Source organism: Odocoileus virginianus, chromosome 1 (assembly GCF_023699985.2).
Source record: "Odocoileus virginianus isolate 20LAN1187 ecotype Illinois chromosome 1, Ovbor_1.2, whole genome shotgun sequence".
In the NCBI taxonomy this organism is placed as follows: Eukaryota; Metazoa; Chordata; class Mammalia; order Artiodactyla; family Cervidae; genus Odocoileus; species Odocoileus virginianus.
Window position 1 is genome coordinate 1,597,879 of NC_069674.1, and position 24,107 is coordinate 1,621,985.

Sequence of the window (24,107 nt, forward strand, 5' to 3'; positions counted from 1 at the left end):
TCTCTCTCTCTCTCAAAGGGAATGTCTGTCAGCCTTAGCTCTGAGCAGAAGCTGAAACAAGCTCCACTGAAAGCCCTCAGCAAAAGGGCAGACTTTTACACACACACACGCACATTCTCTCTCTCTCTCTCTCAAAGGGAATGTCTGTCAGCCTTTCTGAGCAGAAGTCTTCCCTGAGAGTCCACAGGCCTCTACCTCACAGGAGTTGGGGTTTTATATTACTACCTATATTGTTGAGGGATGCCAAGCCAAGAAATTAGCCTAACAGTTTTTTTCAGAGTATTATGTATCATTTTCAACATTTTATCAATTATCAGCTATCAAAAAACTAAGATCATGGCATCCGGTCCCATCACTTCATTGCAAATAGATGGGGAAACAATGGAAACTGTGACAGACTTTATTTTCTTGGGCTTCAGAATCACTGCAGATGGTGACTGCAGCCATGAAATTAAAAGATGCTTGCTCCTTTGAAGAAAAGCTGTGACAAACCTAGACAGCATATTAAAAAGCAGAGACATGACATTAACCGAAAAAGGTCCGTCTAGTCAAAGCTATGATTTTTCTAGTTGTCATGTATGGCTGTGAGAGTTGGACCATAAAGAAAGCTGAATGCCGAAGAATTGATTCTTTTGTTGAACTGTGGTGTTGAAGACTCTTGAGAGTCCCTTGGACTGCAAGGAGAACAAACTAGTCAGTCCTAAAAGAAATCAGTCCTGAATATTCATTGAAAGGATTGATGCTGAAGCTCCAATACTTTGGCCACCTGATTCAATGAACTGGCTCATTGGAAAAGACCCTGATGCTGGGAAAGATTGAAGCAGGAGGAAAAGGGGATGACAGAGGATGAGATGATTGGATGGCATCACCGACTTGATGGACATCAGTTTGAGTAAGCTCTGGGAGCTGGTGATGGACAGGGGAGCCTGGCGAGCTGCAGTCCATGTGGTTGCAGAGTTGGATGTGACTGAGCAACTGAACTGAACTGATGTCACTTTATCACCCAGCCTGAGGTATAATATCATCTTAGCATAATGTGTAATTAAAATTTAATTTTAAGTGTTTACAAATATATAATTAATGTTGGTTTCTAAAACATTAGAAAGTTTATTTAATGTACTTTAAGATTCGTAAAACATACAAAATTTTGAGCTGGTCCTATTAGTAACAAGGGGTATTGCCTTTCAGTTAATTGTATGAGAAAACTCAGGTAGTGTGTGTATGTGTGCTCAGTCATGTTTGACTCTTCGTGACCCCATGGGCAATAGTCTGCCAGTCTCCTCTGTCCATGGGATTCTCCAGGCAAGAGTACTGGAGTGGGCTGCCCTGCCCTCCTCCAGGGGGTCTTCCTGACTCAGGGATTGAACCCACATCTCCTGCCTCTCCTTCTTTGTCAGGCAGATTCTTTACTACTTGACAACAAACATAAAACTAGGTCAACAAAACCTGATTTCATTTTATCCTCACTTTTTTCCATTTTAAACTTACATTTTCTTAGTAATTTGATTTTGGTTTAAGTTATTAAAGTGTTATTATTCCTTCAAAGCCAAGGATGAGTAATATAGTCTATTCTGTTTTAGCTATCTTTTCTGTGAGTTTTTACAGAGATCTAATATTTAAATCTATCTGTAGTTAATTTTGTGAGGTGATTAAAAAGTGAATCTAAATAAATTTTCTGTTACTCAGTTATTCTAAAGAAATGTACATAGTAATATTACATTACCTATTATTTTTTAATATTAATATTTAAATCTTACTTATAATTACATACATTTTTGGACTTTTTGCAGCTTGTATTACCTAGAATCACTATTCTCTTCTTATTTTCATTCTATTTTTTAATAATTTCCTCTGGACATTCTCTATGGATTTGATCCCATTTGCTTTCTATCATTTAGGGTTTTCTCAACATTGCTACTCTGCTGATGGCACTCTTGTCTTCTAGCATTATTAGTTCATTTAGTTAATTCCCATTGACCACTTTTTGTATGCTAGGTACTATTGCTGCTACTGGGGACAGTACAACCGACTTATTATTTATTTATTACATGTTTTTCCTGTTTTCTGTGGTAAAAAATGTATGTGTTTGTTAACTGTCATCTTGAATTGATGTCCCTGATTCCTCTCTCTACCTATTAGCTTTACAGACCCTTCATCTAAAACTCAGTTACTATTTGTTAATTTTGGGGCATTCTTTCTTCATTTTTCCAGACCTCGGAGGTGCTGTGGTCTCTGCTTGGATTGGCTCTGATTCCATCAGCAAGTGTGTGGCACAGTCTTTTCTTTTGGCCTCTCCTCTTTAGCTTTATAGCTGTTTTGGCCTCTCATGACCTTATTGTTTAGTCGCTCAGTTGTGTCCGAGTCTTTGCGACCCCATGGACTGCAGCACACCAGGCTTCCCTGTCCATCACCAACTCCCAGAGCTTGCTCAAACTCATGTCCATTGGGTCGGTGATGCCATCCAACCATCTCACCCTCTGTCCTCCCCTTCTCCTCCTGCCTTCAATCTTTCCCAGCATCAGGGTCTTTTCCAATGAGTCAGCTCTTCACATCAGATGGCCAAAGTATTGGAACTTAAGCTTCAGCATCAGTCCTTCCAGTGAATATTCAAGGTTGATTTCCTTTAGGACCTTTAGGACCTCGTGACCTTAAAGTTGCTTAAAGAAGATCTTTTCCAATCTAGTGTTTAGAAATTCCTTCTCAGGATTCCAAGATGATTTCTGCAAATGTATATAAACCTTTCCTAAATGTATCTATATTCTAGGATCTTTAATGTTTCATTTTCCTGGTTCTTATTTGGTTGCATGAAGCATATTCACAAGGTTGATGAATTTGGTTGATTCTCCTGTATATCTTGACTTCTATCTGTTTTTCATTAATATTTTAATTATAATTTAAACAAGTTTAGAAAAAGCCAGTTAACCCCATGTTGTATTTTATATCGTTCCAAGTTATCTTTCAACATTTGTACTTGGATTATTGTGTAATCATAATTAGTGTGTGCATATATTTTATGTCCTTATTTTAATTATTTTTTGGTGCCTGGACAGGGACTTGACCCCTGGACCCTCAGATTAAAAGTCTGATGCTCTACCAGCTGAGCTACCCAGGCTTATGTCCTTATTTTAATAAATCATTTTGTGTACGTAAATTTTCTAGTGCCAGGGAAGATTGTCCAAGACTTGGAAATGGACGGAGGAGACCCTGGGTGTTGCCAGTGGGTGCTGGGGACTGTGTGACCCTGCAGGGGTGTGCCCCTTGGCTGGCGTTCTGTTGACCTGGCTGTGTTTCATCTCCTTAGGGTTAGAGTGAAGCTGGAGGAAGCTGGGCCCGATGCAAATTAATTTGTCTGATGGAGACTACAAGTGATGTCTTCCCGGTGCAAAAGATAGCACCCAGCATTCCATTTTATTGTCCCACAGGATGTTACCCAGTTTTGCATCTGTTAGCAGGTTGATTTTAATATTTCTGGATATCCAAGTATGTGTGTTCCTCAAATTCTTCTTGGACCTGGTTTTAACAGAAATTAAAACCATGTGCTAAAGGATGTGAAGAACAGGAAGGTCAGGGTGCTCAGAGAGGAGCTGCCGCCAGCGAGCTCCAGGAACACGTACACAAAGCCTGTGGTCCTGGGGGCTGAGCATCCGATAAACGCTTACAGGCCCACCAGGGCACAGGGTCCCGAGAGGCGTCACCCAGTCACTGTCAGACCCAGCGTCACCAGAGGCAGGAGGTGGTAAAGGAAGAAGCAGCAGGACAAAAAGTTGTGTATTAAAGATGAGCAGGGACTCAGAAGGTGACCAGACAACTGGGAAAAGTCAGCATTGTGAGAGGTACCAAATTTGATGTATTCCTCAGAGTTAATAGACAAAAAGAAGATTTCAGAGAGATTTGAAAATATTTGATGTAGCAGTTTAGACTTGTCTTGGCAAGGGGAATTAAGGATACCTTGTTCTCAGTATTGCCAGAAATGAAAGTTCTGTTAAGTCATTCTGATGAAAAAAAAAAGTCAAGACAGTTTCCAGGATGTTTCTGCAGACTTTAAAAAATGGATAACTATAATTGCATCAAATTTGTCCAGCGATCTGAAGATGGAACATGCACAGTTGTATTTTATGGAACTAGTATAATCTTGATGCTGAAAGCAGACACGGTTAGTATGAAAAAGGAACATTATAGCTATTCTTATTCATGAATTCTTATGAATCAGGAAATATTAAGCTGAATCCAACTATGTACACAAAAGATCATCATTCAAAAAAATTTTTTCAGGTATCAAGGTAGGTTTAACACTGGAAAGTTTGTGACTGTAATTCCTATTAGGAGAGTAAATGAGACAGAGAATCAAGTGAGCACCTCAGAAGAGACACAGAACACATCCATGAAATGGATGACCATCGTGGTTAAGAAGCGGACCAAGAGCTGGGGGAACAGTATCACTAACCTGATAGTGGGTGTCTACCCTAATCCCGCAACTGGCACTTCTTGGTAGTGAAGTGTTAAAAGCATTTACTTTATAGTTAGAACTGTCTTGAGTACTTTTATCTCTAGTAACAGACAGCACTGTAGTAGAGTTCTTTACCAGCCACAGTTAGGCCAGAAAAGGAAGAATTGAAAGGAACGAACAAAATAGTCTTGATTAACAGATGACATTGTCTTTTGAAAAATCTTGTAGAATCTAAAGAGAAATTATAATTCAAATAAGAAAATTTAGCAAGGAAGCTGGATATAGGATTAATACAGAAAAATCAATAAAAGCAACAAACATAAAATCTGATTACAGATATCTTTTATATAGTAAGAACGACTAAGGTATGTTGAAGTAAACCCAACAAATGATTTTTAAAAACTTGTTGAAATAATATATGGAAAGAAAAAATCATATTGAAAGATGTTAAAGAAACCTAGGTAAATGGGTAGTTTTTTTATGTTTATGAATTTCTTTATTTGATAACAATACCAGTTTTCAGGTGTTTTTTTTTTAGAGTCAATACAACTCTAATAAAAATTTTAAGGTTATCTTATAGCACGTGACAAGGAGATAGTACAATTCTATGGAAGGCAGAGAACCAACAATAGCCAAAACAAATTTGAAGAATGTGGTGATGGAACTTACTCTATCAAATCCTTAAAAAGGAACATTAGACTTAAATAGACACTGCTTTGAAGAAGATGTGCAAGTGGCCAGTAAGCACATGAGAAGGCCCTAATATCACTAGGCGTTAGGGAAATGCAAATCAAAACCACAAGAAGATCCTTCTCCACATCCATTTGGCTACTAGGGAAAAAAATCAGGACGTAACAAGTATTGGTGAGGATATTGAGGAACTGAAACTCTTGTACACTGTCAGTCAGACTAAAATGATACAGTCTCTGTGGAAAATAGTGGTTATTTAAAAAATTAAAAATTTGATTATCATATGATCCAGATATTCCAGTTCTGGGTATGTACACAAAAGAATTGAAAGCAAGGACTCCACAGATACATATATACCCCCATTTTCATGGAAGGATTATTTAAAATAGATAACCAAAGTTGGAAACAGCCCCAATATCCATCAGTGGATTAATAGATAAATTGTGGTTTGTGCATGCAGTGGAATGTTATTAGCTTTAACACGGAAGGAGATTCTGACATGCTACAACACAGATAAACCTTGAGAGCATTATGCTAAGTGACATAAAGTCAGACACAACAAGACAAATACTGTTAATGATTTCACTTATATGTGCATCCTAGTGTAGTCAGATTCATAGAGACATAAAGTAGATGGTGGGTGGGCTGGGGCTGGGGTCAGATGGAGAGTGAGGGTTTAATGAGTGCAGAGTTTGAGCATATAAGAAGCTCTGGAGGTGGATGGTGGTGATGGTTGCATGACTCTGTAAATGTACTTAATGTCACAGAACTGTACACTTATAAAAATGGTTAAAATGGTAAATTTTATGTTACACATTTTTGTTCAGTTGCTCAGTTGTGTCCAACTCTTTGCAGCCCCATGGACTGCAGCACGCCAGGCTTCCTTGTCCTTCACCATCTCCCATAGTTTACTCACACTCATGTCCATTGAGTCTGTGATGCCATCCAGCCATCTCATCCTCTGTCGTCCCCTTCTCCTTCTGCCTTCAATCTAGCCACTGTTTCCATTATTGCCCCATCCATTTGCTATGAAGTGATGGGACTGGAAGCCATGATCTTTATTTTTTGAATGTTGAGCTTTAAGCCAACTTTTTGACTCTCCTCTTTCACTTTCATCAAGAGGCTCTTTAGTTCCTCTTCGCTTTCTGCCGTAAGGGTAGTGTCATCTGCATATCTGAGGTTATTGATATTTCTCCTGGCAATCTTGATTCCAGCTTGTGCTTTATCTAACCTGGCATTTCTCATGATGTACTTTTCATATCAGTTATATAAATAAGCAGCCTTGACGTACTCCTTTTCCAATTTTGAACCAGTCTGTTGTTCCATGTCTGGTTCTAACTGTTGCTTCTTGACCTGCATACAGATTTCTCAGGAGGCAGGTACAGTGGTCTGGTATTCACATCTCTTTAAGAATTTTCCACAGTTTGTTGTGATCCACCCAGTCAAAGGCTTTGGTGTAGTCTGTGAAGCAGAAATAATACTTTTCTGGAATTCTCTTGCTTTTCCTGTGATCCAATGGATGTTGGCACTGTGATCTCTGGTTTCTCTGCCTTTTCGAAAAAAGTGAATGATGAGCACAGGAGTCAAATTGGTGGTGACCAGGTTGGTGCTGCAGGTATGTAAGGTTCAGAGGGCTACATGGGTGCACAGTGGTTGTGGTGATGTTCCTTTAAGTTGGGAGAATATCCGAAGGTATTTAATAGACAAACCTGTACCGTGTACAGACTGACAGCCTCAGAGACACTGTGAATTTGTTTCCAGACCACCACAATAGAGTAAATACTGCAGTAAAGCGAGTCACATGAGTTTTTGGCTTCCCAGGACATATGAAAGTTATGGTTATACTATACTGTAGTCTATTAAATGTGCAAGAATAGCATTGTGTCTGAAAAACAGTGTACATAATTTAAAAACAACTCTTTGCTAAAAAGATGCTAATCATCGTCTGAGTCTTTAGTGAGTCAGTATCTTTTTGCTGCTGGAGGGTCTTGCCTTGATGTTGGCTGCTGATCAGGGGGGAGGTTCCTGAAGGAGGGTGGCTGTGGCAGTTTCTTAAAACAAGATGGCCATGGTTGCTACCTTAATTGACTCTTCCTTTCTCTGCAGCATGCAGTGCTGTTTGATACCATTTGACCCATAGTAGGACTTATTTCAAAATTGAACTCAGTCCTCTTACACCTTGCTGCTGCCTCCTTAACTAAGTTTATGTAATATTCCGTTGTCATTTCAGCAGTCCTCACAGCATCTTCACCAGGAATAGATTCCATCTCAAGAAACCATTTTACCTGCTCATCCCTAAGAGGCAGTGCTTTTCTGTGAAAGTTAATCATGAGATTGCATTAATTCATTCACATTCTGAGGCCCCACTTCTAATTCTAGTTCTCCTGCTGTCTCCACCACATTTGCTGTTGCTTCCTCCAGTAAAGTCTTGAGCTCCTCAGAGTCATCTGTGAAGGTCAAAACCAACCTCTCCCAGTCTCCTATTAATACTGGTGTTTTGACCTCTTCCCGTGAATCATTAATGGCATTGAGAATGGTGAGTCCTTTCCAGAGGGTTTTCAGATAATTTTGCCCAGATCATCAGAGGAATCATCATCTATGGCAGCCGAAGCTTTACAAAGTGTATTTCTTAAATAGCAAGGCTTGAAAGTAAAAATTAACTCCTTGATCCATGGGCTGCGGAATGGATGTTGTGTTCACAGGTATGGAAACAACTTGAATCTCTTTGTACATCTCGATTGGAGCTCTTAGGTGACCAGGCACATTGTCAATGAGCAGTAATTTTTTAAAGGAATCCTCCCTGGTGGCTCAGAGGGCAAAGCGTCTGCCTGCAGTGTGGGAGACCCAGCTTCGATCCCCGGGTCGGGAAGATCCCCTGGAGAAGGAAATGGCAACCCACTCTAGTATTCTTGCCTGGAGAATCCCATGGACCGAGGAGCCTGGTGATTGCAAAGAGTTGGACATGACTGAGTGACTTCACTTTCACTTTCACTGTAATCTGAGCAGTAGATCTCAACAATGGGCTTAAAATGTTCGGTAAAGCATGTTGTCAACAGATGTGCTGTCATCCAGGCCTTGTCCCATTTACAGAGCACAGGCAGAGTAGATTTAGCATCATTCTTAAGGGCCCTAGGATTTTCAGATGGTCAATGAGCACTGCCTTCAACTTAGTCATCACTGGCATTAGCCGCTATCAAGAGCTTGAAGCTTCAAAGCCAGGCATTGACTTCTCTCTAGTCTGTAAGTCCTAGTTCAGTGTCATACGGATAGCTCTTCTGTGGTATCTTGGAATTCCTAGTGCTTTTTGTGTAAGTATACTTTTTGCCACAAAAGCAATATGACACTATTGCCTAAGTTATTATGTGGAATTGCTTTTATATTATAGTGTATCCTTTAGTATCTTATACATTTTACTGTACTAATGTAATATAACAATAAACCTAATAATCCTTCTTTCAGTTTGTTTGTATTGAAACTTGTGCCTGGGTGTTTTATGAAAGGACTAGTAAGGTAATGGCTACAATGTTGTGTTAAAGGGCTGAGCATTTGCTCAGCATGAAATGGAATTGAAAAAATTGGTATTCTGGTAAAAGAAGCTTTTGTGTATTTTGCTTTAGTTTCTTTACTAAAATTATAGGTTGCCTAAAACTGTTAGTGTGTTTTAAGCCTTCTCCCCCTACCTTATCTTTCCATCAGTTTGTATTTTAGGTCTTATTTCTGTCTTGTGTTGAGGGTAGAAAGCACAGGCTTCAAAAGCTGACAGACCTGAATTAGAGAGTTCTGATAGGCCTTGAACAGAGTGACTGTAGGCTGATTATTTTGTTTTTTGGGTGTGAGCTTTTTCATTTATAATAAATTTGCCTTTATTTTGAATACTCAGTGATTAAATATAAAGCAACTACATAGTAGGAGCTTTGCAAATAGTCCCCTTCTCTTCTTTTCCGTCAAGTTTTACTAAAGAATTATTAGATCAGAGTTAGAATTAGAAAAAATCCTTTCTGGCCAACCATTAGTTTATTTTGGTGTGATAAAGTGTACTGAGAAATGTTTTTTTCCCCAATTTAAAGTTATGTTTAAACATTTTGATGGAAAGTCCCTGCAGTCTTTTTACAGTTCAGTTCTTTCATTTACGTGTTGGAAATTCACTGTATCTATTTGTTTATTTTACTTGCAATCTGGAGGATTTTGTTTGTTTAAAATCCTGAGAATTTCTGCCCATTAATTTAAATCTAGTGAACATCTTAGTTCAATGAACTATCAATGTTGGTGTTATTATTTTAACTTACCCTAAAATGTTTCCTTTTAGTCAAGTCTCAATACCTTGAGTTTTAGCATTTTAAATTTTCCTACTATATGACTACATTAAATAAATATGTATATATATAATAAACTGCAGAAAATATTAACATTAAAAAGCATTTCATTCTGGAGTTTTAACAGTGCTTTCCATAAAGCTATTTTCTTTGACTTGGGACCAAAACTCTTTTTGTCTCTCCTTTTAATGATTACTTTGGGAGCAAAGGGGGAAATGTTTGACTCTCTAGGGATGCTTGTTTGTAGTTTTTTCATGGTTGAAAATAATTAATACCTGCCTTTATTTTCTGTTCTTTATTAGTACTTCTATCGATCTTACCCAGACGACTGCGTGTATGCTTGGTGCTGTCTTGATGTCATGCTGAGCAAACCTTATCTTAATGTTACTAAGAGACCCTTTTTGTTAAATGGAAACAATGGCTTGATATTTATTTTAAATGTTCTGTGAATGTAGAAATTTTTCCCAGGCTTTCCTGATGGGTGGAGACATAGTATATAAAGTGGTGTTTACATACCTTCCAAGAGGTCAAGATGTTCATGCAAAATCTTGTTTAAATGTTCATCACCATAGAAACATATCAGTTTACTATTAGAGCTTTTGTAAATATATTGTGATTTTCACTTCATTGATGTTCAGTACAGAGCATTTAATGTGTAATTGACCAGCACCAAAATTTGGTGTTTAGCCTTTACTAGCCTATTAAATCTGATTTAAACTGTTAAATGTTGAGATAGTTGTAATTTCCAGAGTAATACTGGTATGAAACTAAAGTAATTAAGTATATAGCTTACTTTTCTTAAAAACAATGTTTCCTTGGTGGAAATAAAGTAGTTTGTTTTGAAGTTTTATTTTACTTTTTTACTAATACACTGAGTACTTATTATACTATGATTTCAATAAAAGGGATGGTATTTCATTAAGGTAACTGAGATTTATGTTTTTTGGGGCTGGATTAGACAAGTATTTATAAAAATATTACAAAGTTCATGAAATCCTAGTACTGTATGGCATAGTACAATGTTCAGAATTCTGTGAGCAAGTGTTACTGTTGATGATGAGTAGTTCTGTGATCTTATATTCTGGAGACATTTCTTACTTTATAAGATGAACAGTGGGAACCTGCTTCCACTCTGACAATGTTTGCCGCTTTGTCAATTGCAGGATGTTTCAGTCCGTTATGCTGACATCTGGCACATCTTTTAGCTCAGTGTATGCAAGAATGAAGTTGATAGGGACCTTCCCCTGGGGGCGTCCTAGCCCCTGATTCTGACTCCTAATGGAAAAATGAGCAGTAGGCATAGTTTTTTGCTTATATGCTGTCCTGCTGGTGATTAATGGTAGTGATAAAAGCTCTCACAATGCTTTTCATTTCTTTGCAAACAGAACCACACACAAAAGTTTAAAAAACTACACACTACATGCCACAAAGCCTGTACTCTTTAGGCTTTGCACTATTTTAGTGTTCTAAAGAAAGGTAATGATAACAGTTTGTGTTTTTTTGAGACATGAGCCAGTCGATGCTAAATGAACAAATGAAGTCTGATTATTTATAGCCCCTTCACCCTTTCTCTCTATTCTGATTTTGTTGAAGGTAGAAAATGTGCCACATTGCATTTAATGAACAGATTTGTTATGTTTTTCTATTGGTTTTGCTAAAGTTCATAAGTGTGAAACTTAATTAATTTCAAATTAGGCTGATTTTATCCTATTTAATCATAAAAAGGGAATAAAATTAACAAAAGGAAAACAGTTATCCTAGCCTCATAGTGGATCAAGTCAGTATGACAGTTTTTTCTGATGACATCAGTCATCTTCAATATTTCATAAACAAGTATAATCATACTCTGTAATTTCAGTGACTTGCTCTGTGGCAGCCTTTTCTGTAATTCCTGAGTTACTCTTTTTAAAAAATTTAGATTAACTGAAAATGAGAAAATTTCTTTTTATGAGTTGTTACTTTGAAAAGAAATGGTGATCAATTTGAAATCAATTTTTGAAGAGTGCATGTGCTTTGACTGCAGAGGTTTATCTGGTTAAATGTTTCTTATTTGGCTGCTTAAGCATGTGAGTGTACATTTCAGACACTTCTTCTTGATTTTATTCATATATGTATAATAGAAACAGCATCCTCTTAGAATAATATAGCTTGTTTCTTTTAAGAAAAACTTTCACATATAATTGTTAATCACAGAGAGATTTGTTCAGAGAATTTTATATCAAGGTTAAATTTAGGAAAATGGCCAGAAAGTACTTGAGAGTACAGAGAGTACTGAGCATGAGGTTTTGTCAGAAGCAGATTATTAGCAGTCGCTCTGCCCTGTGTGTGAACCAGTAGCCGTGTGCGGCCATGTGAGTCTAAGATACTGAAACTCAGTAAAATTAAAGGTCAGCTCTTCCGTCACAGGAGCTGCATTCTGTTGTTCTGGCGTTCAGTGCGCACATACAGCTACTAGCTGTGCTATCGGACAGCACGGAGTAGTGCGCTTCCACGACCGCAGAAACAGCTGCTGGGCAGTGCTGTTCCATGCTGTTTAACCGTAAACAGTTTGTTTGTGTCGCTAGTTATTTTGCATACTATTTAAACAGCAGAAAGAAGAGCAAGGCCCAACTTTAGGGATGTACCTGTGCAGGACCTTAGGTGGAGAGTGGCACTCATGAGATTTGATCTTTACTGTTTGTTGTCACATTAATGCATCTGTTTCCCGGGTTAGCAAGTTGTGAGTACGTGTGGAGTGATCAGATTTGCATTTTGAGATGATACACACCCCCATGCGAGATAGGCGGCAGGTCAGGGAGAGAGGAGTGTAGATGTTGGGCCAAGATGTAGGTAGGAGGCTGGGGTGTCATCCAGACAGATGCTGTGGCAGTAGAAAGAGGTGGATGAATTTGAGTCGTAATTACATGGAAGAATCGAAAGGACTTGGTGCTGGACTGGACCGGGGTCAAGGTGTGTGTGTGTGTGTGTGTGTGTGTGTGTGTGTGTGTTGCGGTGGGGTGAGGTGCAGGAGGAAGGAAGTGACACAGGAGAATTGAGTGTGTGTGTGCGCACATGTGTGCTGTGTGTGTGTGCGTGTGTGTTGGGGTGGGGTAGGGTGTGGAAGGAAGGAGGTGACACGGGAGAATCGAAAGGACTTTGTGCTGGACTGGACCTGGGTCCAGGTGTTTGTGTGTGTGTGTGTGTGTGTGTGTGTATGTGTGTGTGTGTGTGTTGGGGAGGGGTGGGGTGGGGTGCAGCAGGAAGGAGGTGACACGGATGTTTCCAGAGTGTCTGGCAAAAACAACAAAGTGGATAATGGTGCCATTTATTGAGGTATGTGACAGTGAGTAGGAGCAGGTTTAGGGGATAAAATGATGAGTTTGATTTTAGGGTTCAGTTGAAAGTTGCTGTGAGGTATCTAAGGTGAGGTGGTGATTAAGATTATGGACCTTGGCCTCTGTGATGTGATTTAGACTAAAGGTATAAACTTGAGGGTTGTTGGCCACGTGAGGAGGCAGGATCATCCAGGAGAGAAGGGAGCAGTCTGTCTGGGGGACCACCTTCACAAGAATGGACCGAGGAGCCACAGGGGCTGGTACGCAGGGATTAACAAGCCCCTCAATAAATCTGCGCGTGTTAGTATTTGAGAAGCCCTGATACAGCTTGTGAAAGGCTGAACACTGAAGATTGTGCCATCAGAGAAAAGGGATCTGAGATACTTTCCTTTACAGAATGAAAGACATAGGAATGGGGACAGAAATGAAGGACGAGGGGAAGGGAGCCAAGGGGCTGTGCAGGTCGCCAGCTGTGTCTCAGTAAGGGAGAGGTAAGGTCAGCTGTCACAGAAGGATACTGGGTGTGAGGTTAGGACCAAGGCCAAGGGAGACATTTACATGTCTCTGAGGGAATTATTAGCCACAGATCAGCATGAGGATTGCCGGATGACATTGAGGTCCCACTTTGAAGGGTATTACCAAAAATTTCTCTTGATTCTATAAATTTCTTGATCAATGCTGTAGCTTCCAGGTAGAATTAAACTGATCTGGTGGAAGTTAAAGGGGCCAGGAATACTAGAACATTATTGATACTGAATTATCACTAAAATGTGCTAGTTCACTATGGGGTTTAGACCAGTGAAAGCAAGACTGGTTGGAAGGCTTGGGAGGCTCAGAAGAGGCGAGAGGATGAGGAGGAACACCCAGAGCTAGGCTAGAGGGTGGAGAGATGGCAGGAGACGAGGAGGTCCTGGACTGAGGGGGCCACTACCCCAGGTGAGGTCTCAGAGGTGGGCCCGAGAGATGAGAGGTTCAGTTAGATGCGTGGGCAGCCGCAGAGTGGAGACAGGGTTTGGTGTTAGCTTCTCGGGTCCTCCGGTGGCCGGGGATGTGATAAGAAGCTCTGGTGAACTGGGTGCTCACATAGCAAGGAAGTCAGGCTTGTTTCTTGTAGGTTCTACGTGGTAGATGGGAAAAGAGGAACATGCTGGCAGTGAAAGGTGGTCTCCATTTAATTGAGAAACATGAGTGATAGGTGAGTTCCTAAGTCTTGGAGATTCCAAACACAGAGGCAACAGTTTTGAGTCATGACACCAGACTTTGCACTCAGCATGTTGCACACGTTCACTCGTATAGTCCTGATAACCACCCATGAGGTAGGGGTGTCTTTATTTTATTTATTTTTTTCATCTATTTTTATTAGTTGGAGGCTAATTACTTCAAAACATTTCAGTGGGTTTTGTCATACATTGACATGAATCAGCCATGGTATAGGGGTGTCTTTAATAAACTCATTCTACAAGGGAGGAAACTGAGGCACAGCGGGGTTTAGGCGCTTGGCCAAGGTCACACAGTGGGTCAGGGATGGAGACAGGATTTGAGCCCCGTGGTCTGCTACTCTGGTTGGGGCTCTTAATAAGCCTGTTCTACTGTCTGTCTCAAACCAAACTTGGATATTTTAAAAAAGTTATTCTTTCGGGTTCCAGACTCTTGGACATTTATTATTTTAAGAAAATATTGAAAATTAAAGACAACATTAGTCTGTTTGCCTATATCTTAAGTCATAGACATCTACTCTAAAAAGTTTGAAAATATGACCGGGCACCAAGCGAATAAGAAGAGTAGTTCCCCGTCGCTGTGGTATGTGTAGGACGGTTCCTGTCAGCCGCCTTGCAGGGCTTGCTCTTGCATGTCACGAGAAGACCCCTTCCTGCTCCACGCTGGAGAGGGAGCTGCAGCAGGCCAGGGGCCAGCCCCTCGTGCGCTAGCTGTTGGGGCTGGGCGGCGGGGGGCTTCCTTCTGCCTGTCTGAGGCCTGGGTGAGAGGGTTCACGGCTCGATCCTGGCCCTGAACCCAACCGTGTGGGCCCTTGTCTGTTCTTCCCAGAAAGCCGCCCAAAGTTGTCTGAAACTGAGACATTTCAGATGTCTGGGATCTGACATTATGGTACTTGCAAGGTGACAGGTCAGTTGGCCAGCTTCACAGACACTGACTGTAGACACAGACTCCTGGCCCGACAGAGGGGACTTCACTCCTCAGCCTGCAAGTGCAGCAGCCTGCTGTTTCTGCCAGCTCCCCAGGCCCCGGGCCCCGTGGGGGCGACGCGGCCAATGGAGGCCGTCCCTGCAGGAGGCTTCTGTCACAGCTGCGGAGCCCTGCACCGAGGGGGCCCTGCCGCAAACCGGCCTGGCTTCTGCTCGGGGGGGGGGGGGGGATCTCCTCCTTCATGCCGTAAAGGAGGCAGGCCCGCTTCAGCTTCAGAGACACTGTCTCTGTCTTCCCAGGCCATTCGCTGTGTAGATATCCTTGAAAAGACAGTCTAGAATGAGAACTGCCTACCTCTGCTGGTGAGATAGATGCTCAGACGTGGGAGAGAACCACGGAGCGTTGCCTTCCAACACAGAGAAACAGATTTGATGAAAAACAAATTGAATTGCTAAGAAACAGTTCTCACCAGGGGCTTCCCTGGTGGCTCAGCTGGTAAAAGAATCCACCTGCCAGACTCAGGAGACTCAAGAGACTCTGGTTTGATCCCTGAATCTGGAAGATCTCCTATAAAAGAAAATGGCAACCTACTCCAGTATTCTTGTCTGGGAAATCCCATGGACAGAGGAACCTGGTGGGCTACTGTCCGTGGGGTCACAAGAGTTAGACACGACTTAGCGACTAAATCACCACCAGTTCTTACCAAAATGTCAGAGGAGGTATGTAAGTCTTACCGATGACTGATTCCCCAAATTTATTATCATTACAGTACTTACTGTAACTTAATGTTATGTTATTGTAATTGCTGGCTATAATAATTATAGCATATTATTGTAGTAAAATGCCCTGTTTTTGGATATCAAATCTCATAGTTCTGAGTAACACTACTGTTTAGCTAATGTATCTTGGCACTTCCGACACGTGTTATGTGTTTTGTGAGCTCGGATGTTCCTGTGGGCTAGTTGGAGGCTGGCAGGATTTGGGCTACAGTCAGAGGCAGGAAGAGATGAAGCTGAGATTGTAATACACTCCAGAGCCTACTCTTTTTATCTGTTTTATTTATAGGCTTTCCAGATCATATTTAAGGTGTAATTAAAAGATTCTTGCTTAGAAAGAGGAAGAGGGGGGAAAAGAAATCAGTGCTAAAAGGTAGTGGTCATGTTTTGGTATCCTAAATGGTTTGAAAGTCGTGAAGTGTGGGCTCAGAGAGTTCTTCTGAAAAGTAGAAGTGTATTTTTTAGTAGTTTGTTCTGTGACTGTTCTTGTTTTCTCTCACTGGAGTCACAGCTACTGTGAGAGCTAGTGTGTAAGGTCAGATGCAGGTTGCCGTCACTCTGGTTCACCAGCCTCCTTTGCTCTGAGCACATAAGGGGCACTGACTCTTAACTCTGAAGAAGTGAAGTGAAGTGAAAGTCGCTCAGTCGTGTCCGACTCTTTGCAACCCCGTGGACTATACAGTCCATGGAATTCTCCAGGCCAGAATACTGGAGTGGGTAGCCTTTCCCTTCTTCAGGAGATCTTTCCAACCCAGAGATTGAACCCAGGTCTCCCACATTGCAGATAGATTCTTTACCAAATACGTTTTAACCTGTGAGGGGCCACCCTGTGGTCAGGTAAGTCTGAGTCATCACTTCAGACTGGTATCGCTTGGCCGTGGCTTTATGAAGTTTCCTTTCTTATTGAATTTGAGGAGCTGTGATTTAACTGTGACCTGTTTCTGTAAATCAGAAATTAGAAAGTAACATTTAGAGCAAAATTGAAATAAGTCCATATTTTAGATTTTATGTATAGCTCATATCTTTAGACTGTTTTTAATAGGGAAGGAAATATTATGTGATTTGAGAAACATGGGTATACTTAATATTATGTTAGATGTAAAATAGTGTATTACAGTATAACATAACAATATGAATATTTACATTTAAGTACAGATTCAGTCATTTGATGACTTTCTAAGAATATGAGGAAGTTTTTCTTTTTTGCCTAGTCCCCTAGGTTTCAAATGTAAGTTGGCCTCTTGTTTGCCCCTGAGGTCAGAATTTGTCTTATATATTTAAAATCGTACACAATAATTATTTATTGTATTCCATCCTAGTGGATTTAGTGAAAAATTCAATCTAATGTGGACAAAGGAATGATGTTTAACTGATACGAATATTGATAGTGTCTGTCCGCATGCTTTCTGAGGTTGGGTCACCGTGAAGAGGCCTTCATCCGGCCACTAGAGGGCGCTGGAGGCTGTGGGGAGCCGGCAGGATTCCTGCGTTCTCCAGTAGATGGGGCTCTGTGCTCTCACTAAGTGGGGTGTTCACTGAACTGCTTGGCAGCATGCCTTAATTAGCTTTATAATCCCTTGATTAGAATCACAAATAAAAATTCGTTAATCTACTCTCGTGGTGGAAAGTGTTAGGAAAGTAATTGTTTAAAATGGCTCTGCAAAATGTTTTTTAAAGAATTTTTTGGGTACTTTCTTCAAAGCTTAATGGTGTTTTACATAATTTTCAAAAGAAAAGTCAGTCTGAACATTACAAACCATAAACAGTTAGTGTTTTTTGGCTTGCTGAGAAATATAAATTTCCTCCCCCTTCAAAGAACTTTTGTTTTCACATTGACAGAAGACTAATTGTTCATGTGATAAAATAAAAAAATTAAATCTTTGTTGTATTTTTCAGGGAATCCGAGCCCGAATTTTAGAAACCCTGGTCATGCTCATCCTCCTGGCCTTGCTTATTCTTGGGATCGTGTGGGTAGCCTCAGCACTCATTGACAATGATGCTGCCAGCATGGAATCTTTATATGGTGCGGATTGACTTGTTTAAACCAGTTTCTCTAAGGGAGACTACAGTTTGGAATATAATTACACAGTCACTTTTTAAAACATTTTAATAATTCTTTGTATATTGTTATGCAATAATCCTTGTATAGTTAATCCATATTGTTAATTTACAGAATTAAAGTCTTTTGACATGTTTAAGGAAAGAAATGAATGTTTATGTGTTTCTTGTATGTAGAGTGAGCAAGCAGCTTTTCAGACTTTTTTTTCCCCCTTCGGTTAATTGGTTTCTGTTCTTAAAATTCCATGGAGGCTTATTTTCTCCCTCTAAACAGGTTTTGCAAAAGTTATTTCCTGTTCTTCTGTTTTAGATCTTTTTATTGTACAATTTAGAAATTACATGGTTTAGTAGACTGAAATAGGCAATTATGATGTTTACTATACATTAATCTATAGTCAGTCTATGTCTTAATGCACAGTATTTTGGATGTACTAAAATATTTACATTTTTAAACAGATCTCTGGGAGTTCTACCTACCTTATTTATATTCCTGTATATCATTGATGGGATGCTTGTTACTTCTCTGTAAGTATTTTTCTAACAGAATATTGATGGTAAAGCAGAGTTGTTCTGTGTTCTAGAAAATTACGGGCAAGTTTCCTGATGAGATTCTTTTAACAACTTGGAGATTTTTAAAAAAGTTGGCCCTTAACTTTTTTTGCATGTTCAAGATAAATTTTGATAAACTGAAACCTTGAAACAATAAGATACCTTTGGTTTTCTCTAAAGAAAGCCTCTTTCACGGAGTTGGAGAGAGAAAGGGAGGGAGAGACAGAGTCAGACATGCTCCCCAACTCTCCCTGCTGTCCCTACCCCAGCCCTGGCCACAACACTGCCTTCTGCCTTTAAATGGTAATTGTCAAATTCTGTTTGATGAATTTGTGGTCTTTTTTTTTTCTTCACAATATGTTTTGTTTTACTTAAAGCATCACATCACATCTCAGAGATACTATAAGCGGATAATGTAGGTAAAACGATGTCAGTTTATCGTCATCACTTTCAGGTAGTCTTGTCTGGTACCCAGTTCAGTTAGTATTGACACTTGAAATGCAAACTGTTTTCTGGTTGGTTTTCTTTGATTTCTTTGAAGTGAGAGCCCTTGTTATTATTCAGCTGCTGGAGTCTGGCATCTCCTGCCCCTCCTTGGTCTTCACAAGTCTCCCTTAGGTGCAAGAATGCCCACCCTCCATGTGCCAGTCCCTAGAGCTTCTTTAGTGGTGACACTGAGGAGCCCTGTGACAGAACACCGAGAAAACCTAGGCTGCAAACAGGCGTTTTCTCACGGCAGTAGTCTCTGAGTTTGGCTAATTTTGGACCCGCGGTTTCTCTCCTAACTCTGAAGGAAGCTCTCTGTTCTGCAGTGTGCACTCCAGTCGGCCTCTCCCGCATGTTCACTGTCATGGGGCAGCTGCTGGTGAAGCCAACAGTGAGTATGTCGTCTGTTAAATAAACACTTTCACGTTTGCACATCTCTCAGGTTCTAAACCAGCATTCAGAAACAGAACATTTTTATATATTGATGCCCCAAAGTGCTATTGTATTGTTTTCATCTTTCTCATCTTTGACAACCAAATTTGTTTTGCAAAGTATAGGCACACAGGTAAAAAATGCTTCTAACAGATTTGAAGACAAAATGTACAGATATTTAGAGGTATTTTAAGTGTCCATTATCTTATATCTCATGGGGTCACAAAGAGTTGGACATGACTGAGCAACTGAACTGAACTGATCTTATATCAAATAGTAACTCTTTTATGTTTCAAACTTTACTATGTATATTCTTTGAATTATAAAGCAGTTATTTCCTAAAAATTTGTCTGCACATTATATCTTGATTAATTGAATTATACATTTCCCTTTAATATCAGAAATACTGTATATTCATTTTAAAATAATTTTCAGTTGATAGTAGTTTTGATGATTTTTTCCCTAAGTTGCTTTGGCTTCTGGGCTTCCACAGTGGCTCAGTGATGAAGAATCTGCCTGCATTGCAGGAGACACAGGAGATCCCTGGGTTGGGAACGTCCCCTGGAGGAGGGAATGGCAACCCACTCCAGTACTTTTGTCAGTAAAATCCCATGGACAGAAGAGCCTGGTGAGCTACAGTCCATGGGGTCACAAAGAGTTGGATATGACTGAAGCGACTGTACACACACGCACATACTTTGGCTTCTAGCTATTTTGTCAAGTATTTAACAATATGAAAATAATTCTTACCTGTATCTAGAGAGTTTGTCACGTCCATTATTTTCATGGATCATCATTGCCTACATACTCCAATGTAAACTATGCACATGTAAGAAGGCCTTTCACCCCTGTCCACCCTGAGTTTACCTGTAGCCACCCCTCCCGCTGTGGCCTCCCTGGTGTCTGTGATTCCAGTCAGTCTCCCAGCTGACGTGCTATGCCCGAGTATGCTGGATTCTTCCCCTTTCCCAGGCCTAGTGAGGGCCTTGCTCTCGCTGCTGCCTCCTGCCTGCTTCGGCCACCTGGTAGCGTCTGAAGCCCTGGCTCTGATACCAGCCCTGAACCCTGCCTCACTTCTCTCAGCTACGATAGTGAAGCTTCTCGCTTTGCATTTCCATATTCCCCTTTGTCTGTGTTTCACTAGTTGTACTTATTAAATTATCGTGGTTATGTGTTTTCTTTCCTGTCAGGGTGATTCATCAAAGGAAAGAAGCAGAGAATATCATAGTAGACATTCTTTTAGGAAATGTTTGCTTAATCTTGAAAGTTTTTTTTAATGGCAATCTTCATATTTTTAAAAAATAAAAACAGGTTTTTTTACCTGCTGTGTAAATGTGCACACACTCATATATAATACACATGCTATTAAATCTTGAAATTTGCCTCCCTCTTAAAGAGGTTTTGTGACACGGCATTCATTTAGTTTCTTACTAATTCTCTAATTGTTTTTTTGATCTTTCTCTCCGTTTCTACTTTCTGCCCCCTAAACTAGGCAAATGTTTCAAGTTCTATCCTTGGGCTAATGGGCTCTGCTCTGTTTTCCTGAGCATTCTGCCACTTCCACCTCCCTTCTATATGTCTAATTCTAGTGAGAAAGAGATAATGAATACAAACTACAGTATTTTTTAAATGCTTTAATTGAATACCCCATGGAGTTGAAAACCCAACAGATAAAGAATCAAAATACTTATCTATCTCCCCTCCCCAAACTTATTTTCTCCCAAACTTGTCTGTTATTAATAACATCTTCAGATTTTTCTTATTCTTAACATCTCGTAATAATGGTTATGTATTTAGTAATTAAGTATTTGCTGTATGTGTGCACTGAGTACTTCATTTAATTTCATTTTTCATAATTTCCTTTAATCCTGATGATAAGCCCGTAAGTTGGGTGATGGTGTTCTTACTTTATGCTTGAATTATCTGCAGTTCAGGGAGATCAGTTAGCTTGTACAAGATCACAGATCTGAGAGGATGGGGCAGGGCTTGAACCCAGAGGCTCTTCTCGGAGCCGGGACTCTGGGCCACTGCTTGTTCTACAATAAGAACAAGAGTTCGCGCCCTTCTGTTGCTGAGGGAACCTTTTACCTCCCCGCCCTGGTGTTCTGCTTGTCGTTTGCTCTGATCCGAATGCCTTTTCTCCTTTTGGTAAATGAAGCTACCAGGTACTATGCTACTGCCATCAAAAACATTTGTGAAGACTGTTTTCGTCCCAAACAGAAGCTGGGAATCTTTCTTCCTCCGAACTTCTGTAACATTTTATTTTAGCTTCATTTATGACTTTGATTTCAGTTCTATAATTTTTTTTTTCATGTCTTTCCTGAACATAGAATATAAGCTGTTTGAAGTCGAGGACTTAAGTCCGATCCATATTTAGGTCCCCATCAGCTCAGACTGGCTAAGAGCACAGGCTTTGAAGGCAGATAACTTTCCTTTGCCGGACCTTTGTTTGGTGGCATGTTACAGGGTGGGGTGAGAGCAGTCTGTTTGTCACAGGGTTGCTGTGGAATGATGGGATGAAGCACGCCAGCCCTCACAGAGACACCTGTGCTTCTTGTTGTCACTCACTCACACCAACACGTCCCTGTGGTGGCGAGCCGTCAGTGGGCAGCTACGCAGCGAGAGGAAATCCTTCGTGTGTGGTATTCTTTAGTTGCTCAGTCATTTCTGACTTATTTGTGACCCCACGGACTGTAGCCCACCAGGCTCTTCTGTCCATAGGATTTTCCTGGTAAGATTACTGGAGTGGGTTGCCATTTCCTTCTCCAAGGGATCTTCCCAGCCCAGGGCTTGAACCCAGTTCTTCTGTTTGGCAAGCAGATTCTTTTTGGCTGAGCCACCAGGGAAGGCCCCATTTGTATGTTTTAGACCTTGAGAACAGTGAAAAGTGTCTATTGTGGTCCAAACAGTAGAAAGTGGTGAGAATGTTGGTGGAAAAGGAACTTCATATTGAGGCCCACAGAGGTGTGGCCCATGCTCTCCCCATCCATGAAGTCTGCCTTGGATGACTCAGCCCCATTTACGGCCCCCATGTGGGTCTTCGCATGGACACACAAGTGTGTCGTGTCCTCAGCGAAGCCCTCACTGGCCCCATTCACGGCCTCCCCCTGGGGCTTCCATGGACCCGTTCTTCCTCCAGAGACTGGAGTGTTGGGGCCTCGGGTGCTGCGGGAGGGCCCCCCCTTCTTCCCATTCCTCCCGGGTTCACAAGATGGCCATCTCTTACAATTACTTGTTTCTTACTATATATTCTTATTTTATTATTTTATTTTGTTTTCAGCTCTTGGCCATCAATATTTGTTCAAATACTGGGAATTATTGGATTGCTTGATACTTGATAGGGATTGCATGATTGAAACTCCTTTTTCTGAAAATGCCTCATCAGGGTTCTGAAAGTATATCTGTATTAATATATAGGATTTCCATCCTTTTATTTTGTCCATCAACTCACAGTTTATTGTTTTGCTGAGAAATAAGTAGTTTGGGGTTGAAAGACACAACATTAATAACAGCTCTGGGTTTCTTTCAGAGTTTTCCCAGAGCTAGGAAGATACTTAGGATTGGCTCAGGGAGGCCAGCTGTGATCAGTTCAGTCGCTCAGTTGTGTCCGATTCCTTGCCACTCCATGGACTGCAGCTTGCCAGGCTTCCCTGTCCGTCACCAACTCCTGGAGTTTACCCAAACTCATGTCCATCGAGTTGGTGATGCCATCCAACCATCTCATCCTCTGTTGCCCGCTTCTCCTCCCACCTCCAATTTTTTCCAGCATCAGGGTTTTTTCTAAGGAGTCAGTTGTTTTCATCAGGTGGCCAAACTGATAATAAATTTCCCACCTGTGATAATAAAGCTTTTAGGTTTTATTAGCAATGAAGACAGTGCAAAGAATATCCCATATAAATTGGCTGTTGATGAGTGGGTTTTTCTGGTGGTTGTTTTTACTAGTGTTGTATGCTCTGGTAGTGAGTGTGTGTGTTCAGCACTCTGTCTCTAGGGTTCAGTCTGGGGGGTGATTTTCATAATCCCAGTGTTTAATATTTGTGGACATCTTTTGTTATATGAAGATGATGTAAATGGAAAGTATGAACGGTAGCGATTTCATTTATGGATTTCTTGTTCTACACATTATGCAGGTTAATGTATTAATAGATAAGAAACCATTATTGGACTGGGCTATCTGCTTCTTCCAGCTCCAGAGAATTGGCTTGGGCACGAAGAGATTACTGCATTCAGTTCTTTGGATGTTTAGAATGCTTGCATTTGTGTGCCTTTGAGAGAGTTGCAGAGTTCTTTCATTCTTTAAACTGAAACAACCCCAATTTAGGTGTATGTAGATTTTATGAGAATCAGCTTTCAATTTGCTTAGTTCTGTACTAAGACTTTTTACTTAATTGCAAATAGAATAGTTTTAGCATTTTTATTTTAGATTCCTATTAATTTGAATGGTTGTCTAAATTATAGGCCAAGTAGCCTAAATATTCTCATAAACACTGCTTTTGTAATGTATTATTCAATAGTGTGGTCTTTACATTTAGATTCTTGAAGACCTGGATGAGCAGATTTATATCATTACCCTCGAGGAAGAAGCACTCCAGAGACGACTCAGTGGTATGTATTTGTTATATTTATTACATATTTAGGCCAGAATAAAACATTAGTTAATTCTAAAAAGACGGATAATTGAGGGGAGAAAGACAAGCCCCTCAGTCCCTTGTGCTGTTGCCTGAGGCTGAGACGTAAGAGGAACACGTGAGCTTCCCAGGTGAGGGCAGGTGTGCTGAGGAGCAGCTGAGGAGCTGGGTCAGGTCCCCCCTCACTGAAAGTCGCTGTGATCTGGCAGGGTCAGTTCAGCGCCTAGACACTGGCCACTGAGGTGTGTCTGTCCTCCATCAGATCCTCA

The 24,107-nt window shown here is 40.6% G+C and overlaps 1 protein-coding gene and 1 non-coding gene across 9 annotated transcripts in view; one reads left to right on the forward strand and one right to left on the reverse strand.

Moving 5' to 3' along the window:
* The window catches only part of LMBR1 (limb development membrane protein 1), a 131,549-nt gene that overhangs the window by 53,662 nt on the left and 53,780 nt on the right, over window positions 1–24,107 (forward strand). For all 8 annotated transcript variants that reach the window (XM_070479586.1, XM_020888735.2, XM_020888734.2 and 5 more), the window contains 4 exons: window positions 17,582–17,708; window positions 18,200–18,268; window positions 19,105–19,169; window positions 23,743–23,815. In XM_070479586.1, the coding sequence (XP_070335687.1) occupies window positions 17,582–17,708; window positions 18,200–18,268; window positions 19,105–19,169; window positions 23,743–23,815 (334 nt within the window). The remainder of the gene's footprint in view (window positions 1–17,581; window positions 17,709–18,199; window positions 18,269–19,104; window positions 19,170–23,742; window positions 23,816–24,107) is intronic.
* On the reverse strand, window positions 3,040–3,112 carry TRNAK-UUU (transfer RNA lysine (anticodon UUU)). Its single transcript has one exon. It is a non-coding gene; the product is annotated as a tRNA-Lys (tRNA).